The sequence below is a fragment of the Monodon monoceros genome, unplaced genomic scaffold, assembly GCF_005190385.1.
Source record: "Monodon monoceros isolate NGI ecotype Baffin Bay Population unplaced genomic scaffold, NGI_Narwhal_1 Super_Scaffold_2, whole genome shotgun sequence".
NCBI lineage: Eukaryota > Metazoa > Chordata > Mammalia > Artiodactyla > Monodontidae > Monodon > Monodon monoceros.
In genome coordinates this window covers 77,000,585-77,019,032 of record NW_021703776.1, presented here as the reverse complement: position 1 = coordinate 77,019,032, position 18,448 = coordinate 77,000,585, and the positions used below count along the sequence as shown (strand labels likewise).

At 40.8% G+C, this 18,448-nt stretch overlaps 1 protein-coding gene across 2 annotated transcripts; it reads left to right on the top strand.

The window, feature by feature from the left end:
* Window positions 1-854: 854 nt before the first annotated feature.
* FEZF1 (FEZ family zinc finger 1) lies at window positions 855-4,171 on the top strand. Of its 2 annotated transcripts, XM_029234127.1 has the most exons (5): window positions 1,094-1,589; window positions 1,740-1,961; window positions 2,170-2,304; window positions 2,560-2,692; window positions 3,131-4,166. In XM_029234127.1, exons 1-5 carry the CDS (start codon window positions 1,161-1,163, stop codon window positions 3,466-3,468), a joined length of 1,257 nt encoding a protein of 418 aa, XP_029089960.1. In that variant the 5' UTR covers window positions 1,094-1,160; the 3' UTR covers window positions 3,469-4,166. The 2 variants fall into 2 exon arrangements, with proteins under 2 accessions (XP_029089959.1, XP_029089960.1); XM_029234126.1 differs by having other exon boundaries at window positions 855-1,961; window positions 3,131-4,171.
* The last annotated feature ends 14,277 nt before the right edge of the window (window positions 4,172-18,448 follow it).

The window sequence follows — 18,448 nt, the reverse complement described above, 5'->3', positions numbered from 1 at the left end:
CTCTCTTTCCGGGCTCTCAATGGAAACGCCAAAAAGCGCGCGTGTGTGTTTGGTGGGTGTGGGGGGAGGGTGTCTAGTCCTAGCCGAGGTTTCTTTTGGTGTGACACCCGCTTATTCCTTGCAATTCCTCCTCAACTTTGTGGATGGAGCGTGTCTTTCCCAAGCTTAGGTCACGGCATCGCGCTTACAAAACCACAAACATAAAGCAAGCCTCCCAAGGCCTTTAATTCTCGGGGGCTTTGGGGGGAGGCCAGTTACCTGCTGGCGTCTTCCAAATGGTCCAGACTCGGTTCAGGCCACGGAGACTTCGGGATTCCAGGAGCCCTCAGCCCCAGGCCCTAGAGGAAGAAAGAGGACTGCGGAGGAGGCAGCGGGGCTCCGACCCGGGCCCACGTCGGGCCCGGCGGAACCATGCCAGGAAGGCTCGGATTTCTCTTGCCGGAGGCTTTCTGGACGCGGCTTTCTAGAGCCTGGCGTTTGATAAATATAGCCTGGTGTTTGCCCCTGAATTCGAGTCTGTTTCCTTATTTAGCCCTTGTACAATGATTTTAGATGATGTCATTTAGAGCTAAACGAGAAAATTGATCTCAGATTTGCTTGGCCTCTAAAGCCCGGTTAAGCAGATTGAGAGTTAAAAAGACAGGAAAAAGCAAAGGGGGGGGGGGCCGACGCGGAGGGTAGCGAAGTGTCTGCCGGCGAGTGTGTGCGCGGAGGCGACGGTCCGCCGCACCTCGGGAGCGCCCCCGCCTCTTCTGGGCGGGGGAACTCGCTCACCAATGAAAAGTAGTCACTGACTGCAGAGGAAAAAAAAAAGTTTTCCTGTTGAGTGTTGGAAGCGAATTGAGCAATTATCTAGTTTACCTTCTCCTCTTGGAAGTTAACGATTGGCGAGATCTTGGCTGCGTTATTGACACAACACTTTCTATTGATAGAAATAAGTAGTGATTGTCCCCGAGTCATTGGTGCGCCAAGAACTCTGCGATGGGCTGGCAGGAGTCCATTGGGCTGGGCAGGCAGGTTCGGCTGGTGATGCTGGGGAGGAGGAGGAGGCTGCTGGTGGTGATGGTGCCCGTCCCCCTCTCCGCAGGTCTGTGACAAGCAGGGAACAAGGCAACGACGGCGCAGCCCGGCCCCGGCTGAGGGACGCTGGAGACTCAGACATGGACAGTAGCTGCCACAACGCGACTGCCAAAATGTTAGCGACCGCTCCGGCCCGGGGCAACATGATGAACACCTCCAAACCCTTGGCTTTCTCCATCGAAAGAATCATGGCACGCACCCCCGAGCCCAAAGCCCTGCCCGTCCCCCACTTCCTGCAGGGAGCCGTGCCCAAGGGGGACCCCAAGCACTCTCTGCATCTTAACTCGTCGATCCCCTGCATGATCCCCTTCGTGCCCGTGGCGTACGACACGAGCCCTAAGGCGGGAGTGACGGGCTCGGAGCCGCGGAAGGCGAGTCTGGAGGCTCCGGCTGCACCTGCAGAAGCGCCCGCGGCGCCCGCGTTCAGCTGCAGCGACCTGCTCAACTGCGCGCTGACTCTCAAGGGCGACCTGGCCCGCGACGCGCTCCCGCTGCAGCAGTACAAGCTGGTAAGGCCGCGGGTGGTCAACCATTCTTCCTTCCACGCCATGGGAGCCCTGTGCTACCTGAATCGAGGTGACGGCCCGTGCCACCCGGCGGCCAGCGTTAACATCCACCCGGTGGCCTCCTACTTCCTCAGTTCCCCTTTGCACCCGCAGCCGAAAACGTATTTAGCCGAAAGGAATAAACTGGTGGTCCCGGCGGTGGAGAAGTACCCCTCGGGAGTAGCTTTCAAAGACTTGTCCCAGGCTCAGCTGCAGCATTACATGAAAGAAAGCGCCCAGCTCCTGTCGGAAAAAATAGCGTTCAAAACCTCTGACTTCAGCCGCGGCTCTCCTCATACCAAGCCCAAAGTTTTCACTTGCGAAGTGTGTGGAAAGGCAAGTACTGTGTAAGGGGTGGGGGGTGGCCTTCCTTCCTTCCTTCCTTCCTTCCTCCCTTCCTCCCTCCCTTCTTTCTTTCCACATTTAACTTTATTTTGTAATTATTTGTATACACTTGTTATAACGTTATCACCTCCCTCCCCTCCCTCTGCCTGGTTTGATCTCCAAGGGCTTGTTGAGCTAACCTGTTGTACTTGTGTTTAAGGTCTTTAACGCGCACTATAACTTAACCCGTCACATGCCGGTGCACACAGGAGCCAGACCCTTCGTTTGCAAAGTTTGTGGAAAGGGCTTCCGGCAAGCCAGCACCCTGTGCAGGCACAAGATCATCCACACCCAGGTGTGTTCGGCTGTCTCAATTTCACCTGGTTTATTTCCGAACGGTTTTTTTTTTTTAAATGGCCGATAAACTCTTACTCTTTAGCGTAAGGTTTGTTTAAAATGTGCGGGCTGTGAGAGAGAGAAATGCCAGGTATTGTTTGCCTTTGTTTTGCTTAAAAGCATGAGGAAGAGCATTACAGCATTTGTGAGTTTTTCAGACTCCACTGAATAGCAAAATACCTTAACGTCTCTGCTTTTTCTCCTTTCCGCTTAGGAAAAACCTCATAAATGTAACCAGTGTGGCAAAGCATTTAACAGAAGTTCTACTTTAAACACGCATACCCGAATACACGCAGGCTACAAACCATTTGTGTGTGAATTCTGTGGCAAAGGATTTCATCAAAAAGGTATCGAACCCAGGAGGCGTTGTCTTTCGCAGTAGTCTTACCAAAAGCCCTCAACTTTGGGGGGTATTTCAGAAAACGATTTGTTAAGTGCAGCTAGTTGCCAGCGCATGTGTTGCCATTCCAACGTCCTACCCTCAAGTGTGATGAGTACTAGAGAAAGGCATGGCTCATATACAGAGGGGGCATTTCTTTTTAACCGCTTGTCCTCGTTTTATAGAATTGGATTAATAACTGTTGTATTAAAACGTGGAGGGAACGACCTCACTGCTGATGTTTAAAAATAAAATTGGGGAGCGAAGTGCAGGCGGGCAGCATAGAACTGCACCGGCCCTCCGCGCTGTGGCCCCTCTTCTCTAGACTCGTTGTCCTTCAATCGTCTGCTCTTCCCGTTCCAAGCTTTCTTTTCAGATCCACGTCCCTGTCATTTGTCTGTTTCAGGGAATTACAAAAACCACAAGCTGACCCACAGCGGGGAGAAGCAGTTCAAGTGCAATATCTGCAACAAGGCTTTCCACCAGATTTACAACCTCACGTTCCACATGCACACGCACAATGACAAGAAGCCCTTCACCTGCCCCACGTGTGGCAAGGGCTTCTGCAGGAACTTTGACCTCAAGAAGCACGTCCGCAAGCTGCACGACAGCGGCCTGGGGCTGCCCTGCACCTCTGCTGGGGAGCCGGGAGCGGACCCGTCCCCCTCTCTACAGCAGCCGCTGCCCGCGCCGCTGCCGCCCCCTGGGCCCCTGCAGCCTGGGCTCCCCCCGGGCCACCAGTGATCAAGGCCGAAGTCCCTTCCCAGCCCCAGCCGGGGTCCCCACTACTGAGACAGCAGCCGAATAGAGCTGGACCTCTCTACCCAAGCTCACCTGTAGAACCCAGGGCATGTTGGGCCTTACACATTAGCGCCAACCAGAAGCCTCTGAATTCCCCGGCCTTTCGCCTCTTGCATGCACCTGCTAAATGGTTTTGTGTATTATATCCTATATAGGCACTAACAATTATGAGAAAATTTGGGGGTTTGTTTTCTGATTTTTTTTTTAATTTGCAAAGAATTTTCATCTCGGGTGGAGAGATCGTGTTTGTTTTGCTTTTTAAACACGAATTTCTGCTGTATTTATTGAGATCTGTATTATCCTACCCGGGAATGCTGCACCATTTTAATTTTATTATTGTATATACTTCCATTGTGTTGATTCTGTGGTCTCAAGATGCCTGCCGATTGTTTATCACCAGTTCCTCTTTCCCTGAGGTTAAAAAAAACCCAAACAAACAAACCCAATTCTGTGTGTATGTTATATATACACGCATAGGTGTGTGTGCCTGTAAAGGCACAGTCCACATTCATCAGCACACACACATACAAACACATACACATTAGATAAGGATGGTTCATTATGGATGAATTTGATTCTTGCACGTGAAAACTGATTCATTGACTGTTGGAAATAAATCCTTGGAACATGCTTATTTAATCAACAACCTTCAGGGCTCTGTTCATATTATTCAGCTAGGGATCCCTGATTCTGACCCCCTCAGCCTTCTTTCTTCCTTTTTAAGAAGTTCAACCCTGGGTTAGTATCACCCAATGTTTCATCTGAAAAATTCACCAGGAGCAAATAATAGTCTCTCCAAATAGTTACAACTTTGGTAAAGTAATGAAATTAGGTAAGTTCAGAGACAGAAGATGTGGAGCTTTCTAACAGAAGCACGTCTTTGTCCTGGACCATCTGATATATTTGTAGTGCAAAGTTAAGTGGGAACAACATATCTATAGGAGCTGTGTGTAATATACGTCCCCACACAGGCGTTACAATGATATCATGTGGACGGGGGTCTATTGTTTGCATCCTGAACGCACATACTGACTTGTACATAGCTGGCAAAGGGAGCCTGCATGTTTTTATGTGTGTGTATATGTTTATAGACGAATATACTTCCATTCAAGGAGGAAAAATGGATGAAAACCAAACTGTGGCGGGTGCCAGGTCCTTGAAATGCTTCAAGTGTTAATCAGCATCTCCGCTGTGAGCTCGGGCTCTGGTGTTTTCTAACTGCAAGTCTCTCCTGTTTTCTTGCCAAAACAGTGAAACAACTGCTAAAGACTTTAATTAAGAGGGGTAATTAGTTCAGATTTATCAAAGCCGGGTTGTTATACTATTAGCTGCTCAGTAGAAGCTGCCAGACAAGCTCCCAGCCCAGCCCAGCCACCCTGCTGCAGCGGGGCCACATCCAGGGAGAGAGGCTGGGGGGAGTGGGCCGCAGGGGTCCCCGCAGCCCCGCCTGCCTCGGGGGTGCGTCTCGGCCCCTCCCTCGGCCTCGAGCTCCCGCCGGGCCTGGCCGCTGAGGAGAATCCACCGCGGATCCGCACGGTGGGCACAGGATCCCCTCCCACCCGGGGCGGCCTCGCCGGCTCTTCGAGCGCCTCGACGGTCGCAAGAGAGGCGTAGGGAACGAGTTTAAATTTGCTCTCCTGCCTCACTTTTGTACGTCTTGGGGGGCGCTCAAGGAAATGCAGAGCCAGGAGGCGACAGGCGGGACGAAAGGGAGATGGGTAGGGGGCACCGCCGGGGCGAGGCGGCGATTTCCTTGGCAACCAGAGCCCGCATTTCCAGGTGGGGGAAGGATTGACCGCTCCGGGCGCCGAGAGCCGACGACCCGAGGGCCTCCTCGGCGGCCCGAGTCAGAGAGGTGATAGACACCCTGGGTGAGGCGACCGCGGACAAGCGGGTGAGCGGGCCCCACGGGACATCCGAGCCAAGTTCCACCGCGGCCGCTCTCGGGTTGGGGGACCCCAATATCCTGGGCACGGAGCTGGACGGGAGGGATCCCGAGAACAGGGGATTCCTGATTCCACGTGCAGGCGTCGGGTCCAGACTTCCCAGCTCTTGCCCCAGGACGCAAGCCCTCGGGCACTGGGACTTTTAAGTCCCAATCCAGCAATCAGTAGATCGAATCCCTACCTTTCTCTTTTCCTGACGTCCCCATACCCCACCTTATCCTTTGCTGAGACTAGATCCGTGTTAGATTTGACTTCAGAAAGAGATCGTTTTGAAATTCCATAGTTGGGTAAATTCTGAATCTTCGAGGCCGGCAGAAGTGCCATTTCTCCTGAATATCACAGCCAAGTGGAAAAATCTTTTTCCAGGTGCTTGTCACATTCCCTCAGAGCTGCCTGTGCCCCAGGGAGCTTGGGGGAAATGTCTGGTAGCTTATGGGTAGCCACCTTTTCGAGGTGACTTAGTCAGACCTTGAAAGCGTTTGTTCTCTTTGAGTAAACAGAATGAGGTCAGGGGTAATTATAAAGGGCAGAAAATGGTTTTTGTCTCTTGAATTTATTCTCAATCAGTATTTGAACTTATTCTCAGAACCCCAGGATGTAATTCTCCCAGACTTTCAAGGTGACACAGTTTCACTGGTGGAAAAGAAAATGAACATTGTTGAGGAAAATTACTCAGCCATAAAATACTTACAGTTAGGAAGTACTTATATGTGGTACTCCCACCTTTTAGCCCCTGCCAGTGTGCTTTGACATATTGAAAAAGAAGTCTTCTATGGAAGGATAGAATTGGTCTGTTGGGGGAGGTGGGAGCATATAGGGGATCTGTTATTGTAATCTGGAGAGACTTTGCGCAGGTCTGATTTGGGATGGGGCAACAGTTCCAGAGAAGGCAGGCAATGGAAACAGTAGTCTGTCTGGTCACAGGTTTGAGTAGTCTGAAGTAGTGGTGATTAAGTAGGAGAAGCCAAAAGGAAATCCTCTAAAATAAGCACTCAGGAGGACTACTTGTCAGGAGGTGAATTATCGATGAACTTTGATTTATGACAAAGCTGTTAGAGCTCACTAAACATCAAGGAGAATCTCCTTAAAGATAGGATGAGCTTAGAGATTAGTTGGAGTGGCGGTGACTGGGAGGGGGGTGTTAAAAATTGATGAAGAGGGATACTTAGCTAATAGTCAGTGGAAGACCTTACAATTCTCCTACCTCCAACAAATGTGAAAAGGTGCCCCTTCACTCTCTAACCTGTATGTTTGTATTTGTGTGTGCTTATATAAATGTTTATGTTCATTCATGAAATAGGCACCCCAATGGTATGAATAGCAAATTGGCTCATCCCCATACACCTTCTCTTTACTTGAAGTTAGCCAGCAAATTCTCTCATGTTTAGGAAGAGTGGCCAGTGTTCAGATCATCTGCAGAGGGAAATGTTTTATCTCCAGCTGTCTGTTGGAGTTAACTTTTGGTACAGCGGAAGGTGGCCTATTGGACTGCAGGAACCAGTTTTAGAAAGTTCCTGACCTGGGTCCTTGTGTTTTGTTCAGTTTTGGAAATCAGAATATAGAACGGAATTAATAACGTTAAGTAGTTAATTCCTACCGATTTTATTTTAACCCAGATCCCAAATTCTGATTTCTAATAATCTCTTCCCAGAGGATATAATATGTTCGACTTTAAAAAAAATTTAGTTTGAGAACAAGTTATTATCATGCAAGATTAGGAGTGAAGTGTCCATTTTTCAATAGTAAATGAAAGCAGTTTTAGGGGCCTCATCAAAGCAGTTACTTGTTCATGAAGTCTGAAGCTTAGTGAGCCTATCATAGAACTTTGCTCCTTTCCAAATATGGAAGAAATGAACCCACAGGGCGCAATGGAATCATGAGTCCCAGAACTGTGCACACTGTTTGATAGATGTCCCTTATGTTAGTGGCAGGTAACAATGCCAGACATCATAATTTTGTTAGATTTGGTGACAGCTCAAAGCAGTGACTAAATTATAACTGTAATGGGATGTTTTGTCTTTGCAAAATATTCACTCCCAAATATACGATATAAAATACAAACGATCTCAAATTCAAAATTAGGGTTTATTTCTTACAGAAATTTTTTTGGTCACTTTACAAACACTTTCAATGGGTAGAACCTTTATTACACATAAAGTTTATGATTTTAAGGGATCATGATCATGACTTACTCTGTTACCAAACAGTACATTTTTAAAAGCATAAAAATTAAAGACAAACCTAAATCTCAGTGGGTAAGAATATGAAGTTGTTCAACGTGGCCCTGAAAAACATTGCCTTTTTGCTATGTTTTTGCCCAAAACACATATTATTTCACACAAGAAATTATATGTTTCCATTAGGTTAATTAAAAACCAAAAAGTAAATCATATTTATAAGTGTAAGCAGATAGATACCTTACTATAAATTTCATTGTTTCTAGAAGTCAGTGCATATGTCCATTCCAGCTCCAGGCAGACTAACTAAAAACAAAGCTATATTAATCTACACACTGGTCATTTGCACTCTCTTGGTGTTGAAGCAATTGGCAGTTCAAACCAGGATAGGTTACTCACTCCAGGCAATAGAGAAGAGGAAGCTTGGTGTTTAAATGACCCTGATAGGAAAATCTACCTCTGCTATTATATTATTTCTGCTTGTATTGTGACATGCTGCCCATAATGAACTTTGAAGAAAAGTCAAAATCCATCATGCACTTGAATGGGTACAAAGTTATCACAAATAACTGTGTACATTTTCTGTTCAAGTTCGAGGTGATATTGGTGTCAAATGAAATCATGTTGCTATTGGTCGTATGGAGATCAAGTTACTAAATAAAGATGAAGTAAAATTCTGTCAGTACAAGTCTCCAGGGCTAATATTTTGCTGTCAAACAAATGTTGCTCATGGGTACAAAGGTGTGGGAGTGGGGAGAGAAAGCATCACGTACCAGTTCCTAACTGGAGCTAGAAATCTATACTCAGATGAAGAACAGATCTTCAGTTTGATTTAACTCTCTTCTTCTTGATAACAATAATATACACTTTTTACGTGTGAGAAATGCAGAGCCCTTGAATCATAGTAACAAATATAGTGATGTCTTTTGATAGCTCACCATAAAAAGGTAATCTTTCAGTTAAATGTGAACCAGATCTGGAGTTGGTGAAACATTCTACACCTGTAAATTGTTTACACAAATTTCCGAATAAGATTTGCATTTTTTAAAATGTCAACTAAAACCAAAGTTTGGAACAAACCTCTGTGGAACAAACAACCCAGTTTCTTCAACAAACAGTAGTAAGGGAGAGTGGCAGAGGGAGAGCTAGAAAAAGAGAAGAGAGTGGAGGGGGAGTGGGCAGGGGGAGGGAAAGAGAGGAGGAAGGGGACCAGGACAGCAGAACAAGAAAACCTACCAGTTAAAAGAGATTTTAAAGACAGTTGCTATGTTTTTAACACAGCTATTTATTTTAACAGTTGCTAAAAACAGTTGCCATTAATAATCAATTGCTACATGTAAATCTTATTTCAATCCCAAGTCAATAAAATAAACTATAAAAATGAAAGTCGTTTATGACATCCGAGACTACTGGAAATTTGAACACTGACTGGGTGTTTAATAAAATTAAGGAATTATGTTTACTTTTTAAGATATGAAAAAAGCATTGTGATTTTGTTGAAAAATAGTTCTTTTAGAGCTATGCATTCAACTATTTAAGGGAGAAGTGATAAGATACCTAGAATTTGCTTAAAAATAATACAGGAGAAGGGAAGGGGTGTAAGTACAGATCAATAAAATTGGCCATGAATTAATCATTGTTGAAGCTGGGTGATGGTAAACAAGATTATATTATACATTCTGAATACTTGGATTAAATTTAAATTTTCACTTAAAAATATTTTACAGTAAGCTGTATCATATCAGAAAACATTTCCCCCCTAAACATTCATAATCCTATCACCATAAAGCATTAATTGCATTGTTTATACTGTTCTTTTTAGTCTGATTCCAGGACTAATCCCATTACAATATAGAGCTTTAAACCTTTTGTAGAATTAAATAATTGTCAGTTTATGTAAAAGAATGTAAAGGAAGAGAATCAGTGAACCTGTTACTCTCTTGAGAAGCAAAGTGTTGAGGGTAAAGGACAATTGAAAATTTATATTGGCTAGGATATTTCAGATAGTGAGAAGAAACATATATATGCACGGGTTAATCGAAAGGCAATACATAAAAGGGAGACTACCTCAGCATTGTATAGTCACTCCAAGTCCCAAGAAAACCAGAACTAAAACTCAATATTCTTTCATTATTTCATTGATTCATTCAAAGTGCAAGGCGCCAGCTTAGGTGCAGGGTATGCAATAGGAATTAACACCCATATGTTTTTTATCTTCCTGGAATTCACATTCTATCATGGAAAACAGAGTGTTTTGCATGGGATCAATAGATTTCCCCTTCACTAAGATTGATGTGGTTTTCATGGATGAATGACCTTCTAGCCAATACTAGAATCTAATGCAGAGTCTCTGGCATGGTACTATGGGACCAGGTGGCCAGCTGGTGATACGCTGATTACATTGGACTCCTTCCGCATGGAGGACATCATGTTGTCTTTGCTGGAAGAGATATATATTCTGTACAGTAAGTCCCCTACCTACGAACCTTCACGTTTCAAACTTTCAAAGTTGCAAACGTGCGTTTGCATGTCCAATCACGTAAGTTAGTTCACGTGTCTGGCCGTGCATTGTCACATACATTGTCACGTGTGTGCATCCTCTACAAGTGGTTGTGCTTTTGTGTACTTCACTGTACAGGACTGTATAGGGTACAGTAGTGCAGTGTCTTTATTTCAAGCCCAGGCTGTCCAGAAGCAAGCGTAAAAGCAGCGGTATACAGCTGATTGTGTTAGTTGGGTACCTAGGCTAACTTTGTTGGATTTATGAACAAATTGGACTTACAAACATGCTCTCGGATCGGAACTCGTTCGTATGTAAGGCACTTACTCTGTATAGATTTGTCTTTCTTGTACATAGTGTTTTTGCCAGCACTTGCGTCTATGGATTCTCTAAATTCCTCATTTACTTTCATACCACATGAATTTTTCAGACTAAGAAATTTTACAGTAAGAAAATGGAGCTACTTAGTATACAGCGAGTATACAGAAGGTATTTGCAATACCTAGAATAGCTAAAACATTCAACACATATAATTTGTGTTATCCCACATACATCCAACATATATAAAGAAATCTATAAAACAAAAAGAAATGACAAAAAAAACCTAATCGAAAAACAGGCAAAAACTTGATAAGGAATTACAGAGAAGGAAATCAAACTGCCCATATACATGTAAAAAGATGCTTAACCTTCTTAATCATCATCAAAATACAAAATATCACCACAGTGAGATCCAATTTCATACCCAACCAATTGGACAAATTAAAGTTCTTACAATAGCAAAGGTGGTGAATACATAAAGCATCCAAGACGTCTATATCCTCTTGATAGCAAAGGAATCTGTAATAACTTTAGAAATCACTTTAGAAAACACGTGGGTATTAGTTAGTAATTTGTCTATACATACACTATTTCTATCAGCTAGAAATCCCTCTATTAACTACATAGAGAGTCTCTCACACACAGTTACCAGAGACATATAGGTACCGGGGTACAAGATTTCATAATAACACTGTTATAATTATAAAAAACTGGGAAAAACTCAAATGTCTGTTAACAGGAAAATAATAAATTGCGGTATACTTATACAATGTAATAGTATATAGCAGTGAAAATAAATGGATTACTGTTATATGCAAAATCATAGATAAATCTCAGGAACATACTTTGAGTAAAAACACAGGTCATTGAAGAATGCACACTATGTGAATCCATTAAAAAGTTAAAAATATATCAATAAGGTCAATAAATGAAGAAAAATTTTTAGAATAGTGGTTACCTATAAGCAGGAAATAAGCCAATGAGATTGAAGGGTACACAGGAGGCTTTGATATTAATAGTTGTAGTCTTTTTATTAAACTAGCCTGTGAGTATACAGATGTTTGTTGTGTGATGATTCCTAATAGAACTTATAGCTATTATTTTCATCTGATTAAATTTAATAAAAAAATTAAACCACTACATTTTAGAACCTTTAGGATACATCTAAATCAGAGGAAAATTCATGTCCGTAAATATTTATAGTAGTAATCTGGAAAGAATGAAGAGAAATGTATTTGGCACTTAACTCATGAAGTTAGAAAAAGAACAAAAAATGTTTAGGGAAGCAGAAGGAAATATAGAAATGATAAAATTGATCATTAAAAAATTAAGTAACAGAAAAACAAGATAACTAATAAATTAGACCATGCTGTGTTTTCAGAAAAGTGATAAATCATAGTATTAAACAGTACTGGGGCAGCTGAGCAGTCACTGAGAAAAACAAATACGGTTCATACCGCCTACCTTAACCAAGGTAAATTGCAAAAGGACAAAAATTTAGATGAAAAGTGTGTAACCATAAAAGTCATAGAAGAAATTATGGCATATTTTTTAATACTCACATAATAAGTATAACCTTCTAAGTATGGCAACAAAACTAGAATACATTAAATAGATGTCAATAAACCAACCTCATAAAAATGAAAAAAGTCATGCATATCTAAAAAAAACTAAGCAAAGTCAAAAGAAAAATGACAAACTGGGGAAAATATTTGCAACTTAAAAAACAAACATAGTGCAGATATCCTTACTGTATGAGAAGAGTTCCTTACACATTTGTTATGAAAAGGATGCACCTTACAAATGTTTATAGAAATAGTTCTTAAAAAAGAGAGTACAAATGTTTGTTAACCATCAGAAGATGTTCAACCTCACTTGTGTTAAGAGAATTGTAGATCAAAACTTCAATAAAGCAATTTTCACCTATCTGATTAGCAAAGATTTAGCACATTTTGATGGTGAGGTTTTGCGGGAACAGGCACTCAGTCATTGCTGGTGGTGTTTTAAATTGATACAATATCAGTGGAGGGCAATTTGGCAATATCATTCAAATTACGGGTTGCAAATCCCCTTTGACACCACAATTCTACTCCTAGGAATTGATCTCATATGTGGGAAATACTCTATAATTTATTTCAGCATAATTTGTAATAATAAAGACTGGAAACAACCTGTATATCCACGTCTAGGGCTAGGTTAAATTCATTGCATTATATTCATATAATAGAAACCATGCAATCACCAAAAAATGAGAATGTGGGTAGAATTTCACAAAGTTAGGTTAAAAAAAAAAACCACACACAACAAGGTTTTAAAGCAGAGTAGCAGTATACTATCACTGTGAGAAGAAAAATGCCATCTGCTTGTATATGCATGTAATCTTACTGGCAGGATGTGCAAGGAACAGGTAATTTTGGTTACCCAGTCAGAGAACTGGCTGACTGGAAGGGCGGGAAAATGGAGGGAGGTGGGAGGAGAGATTTTACTGTGTATCCTTTTGAACCAAAACAGTACTATATACTCTTTTGAATTGTGAGTCTGTGTAAGTGTGTGTCAGACTGTTACTAGCCTATCCATTAGTCATTTTCCTTTCTTCCATGCTGGAAGAGACCTAATTTGGTTCCGGTGTTAGCATTCTGACTTGTAACTCAGATGTATTTTCCTTAATTTATGCCTATCATTGTGTTTTGTTTTCTATGTCAGAGGTTTGTTGAGAGTGGGCAGTGGTGTATTGGTAAATATTTAACAACTGGCTCTTTTTTTAAAAAAGTCCTGATTTGGAGCATTCAACAATTTCTCTGGTGTGAATACTCCCTCTGTAGTGAATTCAAACTCCAACGTGACATCAACTGGTTCACAAAATTCCTGAAAATTTAACAATTGACTCTTGCAAGCCACAATGAGCCAGCTCTAAGATACCACTCTTCCTGCAAATGAGAAATGAGGGAAATTCTTCTATTATTTGGGGAAAGTCTTCATTGCTCATAAAAAGAGACTCAGAAGAATAAAACAATTTTTTTTCTGGGCCTCTTTCCCCAGCATTTTATTATGAAACAATGTTTAGCAAAGATACAGGATTTTTGCAGTAAACACATATGTGTATCACCAAGATCCTACTACTAATATTTTGCTGTATTTGGTTTATCACATATCTATCCATCTATAATTCCATCAATCCATCTTATTTCTTAATGCACTTCAAAGTAAATTATAGACATGCCTACCCTTCTCACTAGATAATTCAGACATGTAATATTAACTAGAGGTCATTATATGTTTATAATTTTTTCTTTTGAAGTAAAATTTTCAAATGAGATGTAAAAATCTTAAGTGATAAGTGCATACACTCGTGTAACCCAAATCCCTATCAACATACATTGCTGTCACTCCAGAAATTTCCCTCATTCCCCGTCTAAGTCAACCCTACCTCTTCCCCCAAGAGGCTACAACTGTTCTTTTTTTTTTTTTCTATCATAGATTAATTTTACCTATTCTAGACTTATATATAAATAGAATCATACATCTGTGTACTCCTTCATGTAAGACTCTTTGCATTCACCGTAGGGTTTTTGAGATTCATTCATGTCCTTGCATGCATCAGTAGTTTCTTCCTTTTTAATTATGTGGTAGTATTTCATTATATGAATATATCGGAGCTGTGCGTTCATCTATGAATGGACATCTGAGATTTTTCCAGTTTTCGACTATTTTTAGTAAAGCTGCTATAAACATTTTATGCAAGTCTTTTTGTGGAAACTTGTCTTTATTTCTCTTGAGTAACCACCTAGAGGTAGGATTGCTGGGTTATAGGGAAAGTGTATGTTTAATTTTATAAGAAAGTTTTCCTGGGTGGTTGTAATATGTTACACTCTACAAAAAAATATATGCAAGTCTCTGTTAGTCCAAATTTGGCATTGTGGTGGGTATACAGTGGTACTTCATTTCCTTGGTGACTAATAATGTTGAGCACTTTTTCATGTGTTTATCAGCATTTCATACATTCTTTTTTGTGAAGTATTTATTGAAATATTTTACCTATTTAACTGAGGTGCTCTTCTTTATATTATTAATTTGTAGGAATTATTTACACAACCTACATACCAGTTCTTTATCAGAAATATATTTTGCAAATATTTTCTCCCAGTCTGCAGCTTCCATACACATTTTCTCAATAGTGACTTTGGATAAGCAGTTTTAATTTTGATGAAATTTAATTTATTAATCTTTTTCTTTTATTCATTCTCTGTAGGAAACTTACTATTACTCCAAAGTCATTAAGAATTTCTCCTGTTTTCCTTTAAAATTATTGTTGCTTTAGCTTTTGTGTTTAGGTCCATAATCTATCTTGATTTAATTTTGGACTATGATATGAAGTAAGGGTTGAGAATCATCTCTTTTCCATATACATATCCAGTTTTCCCATAACTATTTGTCAAAATACTATTCTTTTTCTCATTGGATTTCTTTGGTGCCTTTGTTGAGAATATAATAGCCATATAACTGAGGATCTATTTCTGGAGTTGGTATGCTGTTTCATTAGTTTATATGTCTATCTTTATTCTAATAGTATCTAATAGTATCTTGATTACTGTATCTTTAAAGTACATCTTTATTATTACTTTTCAAAGATTCCTTTCAATATTTTAGACCGTTTGGATTTCTATACACATTTGAGAATCAGCTTGTCATGTTTGATGCAAAATCCTCCTGGAATTATGATTATAATTGTGCTGAATAAACTTAGTGAGAATTGACATAGTAGCAATATCGTCTTCCACTCCATGAATATGACTTATCTCTTCATTTATTTAGACCTTCTTTAATTTCTCTGAGACATGTTTTATAGTTTTCTGTGTAGAGGTCTAACACATATTTTGTTGAATTTATTCCTAAATATTTTTTGATCCTACTGTATATTGAATTATATTTAAATTTAATTTTCTAATCATTTACTTCTAGTTTATAAAAACACAGTGAAGTACATTCACCTCATATGCTGTGACCTTGCTAAATTTATTAGTTTGTGTGGTCGTTTAGTAGATTCCTTAATTTTCTAAGTAAATAATCATGTTATCTGCAAATAAAACAGTTTTTCTTCTTCCTTTCCATCCTTATGACTTTTATTTCTTTTTCCTTGCCTTATTTCAATGACCATCATCATCTTTTGGATATTTTAGTGTTTTTATTTGTTGCCTAGAACTTTAGTGACCACCTTGTAACCACAAGGAGAGATAACTTGAAAAGAATATGCTGAAGATGGTACAGTGTAAATCTGTATGGAACCTACATCTTTAGTGATATCATCAAACTGCTGAATTCATTACCTATTACAAATTTACTTCTAGACTTCTAGTGATGGGAGGTATAAATCATTTTAACACAAAGCTTAAAAATCAGGGTGTTTCTCCTGCATAGGACTTTCTAAGACCTGGAGAGCAGTACTAAATTTGTAATTTTGCATTCTTTTGCATGAAGAGAGCCTCAAAGATTGTATTAGCCTTCAGGTCTCGTAATGCCTGAATCTACCCAAGATACTCCCATTGTTTAAGCCTTTTTGAGTCGTGATTTCTGTTATTTGGAGCTAAGAACATCCTAAAAAATAAAAAAGGTGATATGACATTTGTGTTCTTCAGCATCTTCTAAGACAAAATAAATTCTGCCCTTTGTTTTTCCCTCCTTTGTCAGAGCTTATCTCAAGTCTGGGACCACCTGCCTGACAGCATTATCATATTTACTTTCTGAATTAGAAAGTGGGACCTCCCAGAGCTCCAGAGTGTCAGCCTCTCTCCTTAAGAAAATAAGAGTGCAACAGAGGAATGGAAAAAAAGATGTGGTGCATGTATACAATGGAATATTACTCAGCCATAAAAAGAACAAAATAATCCATTTGCACCGACATGGATGGACCTAGAGATTGTCATACTGAGTGAAGTAAGTCAGACAGAGAAAGACAAATATTGTATGATATTGCTTATATGTGGAATCTAAATAAAGGGTACAGGTGAACTTAATTATAAAACAGGAGTCACAGATGTAGAAAACAAACTTAATGGTTACCAGGAGGTAAGGTGGGGGAGGGATAAATTGAGAGATTGGGTGTATTGAGTGTATACACACTACTATATATAAAATAGATAACTAATAAGGATCTATGGTATATGTGTAAAGCACAGGGAACTCTACTCAATACTCTATAATGGCCTATATGGAAAAGAATCTAAAAAAGAGTCGATATAAATATGTATATGTATAACTGATTCACTTTGCTGCATACCTGAAACTAACACAACATTGTAAATCAACTATACTCCAAAAAAAATTTTAAAAAGAAAAAGAAAATGAGAGTGGCCCTACATACTATTCAAGATTTGTAGAAACAGCCCACAAAACTGGATCTGTGGATCTGAAAAGAAAAGGAATTTCTTGAGTGGGAATTATTTGGCTCACAGACCCAATTGCTCACAGTTTGGATTACAGAGATTTGAACTGAACTCAGACAGAAGCAAAGGGAGGCAAGGCATAGCCAAGGTCCTGCCTAGGATGCTGCCACAAGCACCACTGCACTGGACACGTGACTCCATCACAGCCATGGGTCCTAGTGCTGATAGCTCAGAACAATGAGTCCTGGCCAGAAATACCACGTTGGCCTCTCAGAGAATGGTGTTTGGATGTTTACTCCACTCATCCGCCGGAGCTTCCCCAGATTAGAGATTCAAGGCTCATCAAAAAGCCTTCAAAAATCAGTTACAGGGCTTCCCTGGTGGCGCAGTGGTTGGGAGTCCGCCTGCCGAGGCAGGGAACACGGGTTTGTGCCCCGGTCCGGAAAGATCCCACATGCCGTGGAGCGGCTGGGCCCGTGAGCCATGGCCGCTGAGCCTGCGCATCCGGAGCCTGTGCTCCACAACGGAAGAGGCCACGACAGTGATAGGCCCGCGTGCTGCAAAAAAAAAAAAAAAAAAAAAAAAAAAGAGTTACAAAAGATCTTTTCTTTCTTCCCTCACAGCGACATTCTATACAGGCTGGTAAAGTAGGTTGAAGAGTAGCATTTAAAGGAGGACCCTTGTGATGAAACACAATGTTTTTTTTCTCCTTGGCTACCTGAAATGCCCTCAGAATTTTCATTTAATTTAGCAGGAAGCACATTCCAAGAAAGGTTTCTTTAGGGACATTAGAAATTCCTCTCTTTGTTCCAGGAAGAATTTAAAACAGATTACTGAAATACATACATATAATAAGAAAATAAAGTTTAAATTAACAGATGAGAAGGCAGGAAAGATAAAATCAAGCCTGGATTAGGTTTAGTGCATGGAACAGTGCTGCCGGATCTTGTTGGTTTACTGTCACCGAGACACCAATTTTGTTTTACGCTTTCAAAAAGCAAACATGAAAAGGGAGAAATCATCAGTGGTGTGATTGACTGTACCTATAAAAAGATTTGCTGGGAAGAAATATAACTATGCTGGTAGTGAGACACGGTAGCAATTTCCACAGGTAGGTCTTCCTAGAGGGAAGACACTGAGAGGATACAGAGAATTTCATCCTCAAAAATGTCTTTATAGTAAGCACTAAACTCTTCAAAATTGTTTTGTGTAGCTTTGCTCAGCCTGGGCTATTGGCAAAATGTCCAAGTATAACTGAGGTGCCTAGCAGTTTGACTGAGGAATGTAATTCTCCAGTTCTTTCTAAACATAGAGATTCTGCAGGTATAGCTAGACTGTATTTCAGATACTTTTTCATGAATATTGTGTTTCCCCTAATGGAGATTTTAAAAACTTTGAGCATCAGTGAATTAAGGTAATAGGACCCGTAATGTACATTGCTAACTAAATCAATGAACAATGTTTTAAAAAACAATAGAGATGGAAGATAGGATTAAAATCCTATTATGGGGCTTCCCTGGTGGCGCAGTGGTTGGGAGTCTGCCTGTCAATGCAGGGGACACGGGTTCAAGCCCTGGTCGGGGAAGATCCCACATGTCA

Coding starts and splice junctions, on each gene's coding strand:
- FEZF1 (XM_029234126.1), top strand. CDS start 1,161: ATGGACAGTAGCTGCCACAACGCGACTGCCAAAATGTTAGCGACCGCT. Junction 1,962..2,169: donor CTTGCGAAGTGTGTGGAAAG/GCAAGTACTGTG, acceptor CTTGTGTTTAAG/GTCTTTAACGCGCACTATAA. Junction 2,693..3,130: donor CAAAGGATTTCATCAAAAAG/GTATCGAACCCA, acceptor TGTCTGTTTCAG/GGAATTACAAAAACCACAAG.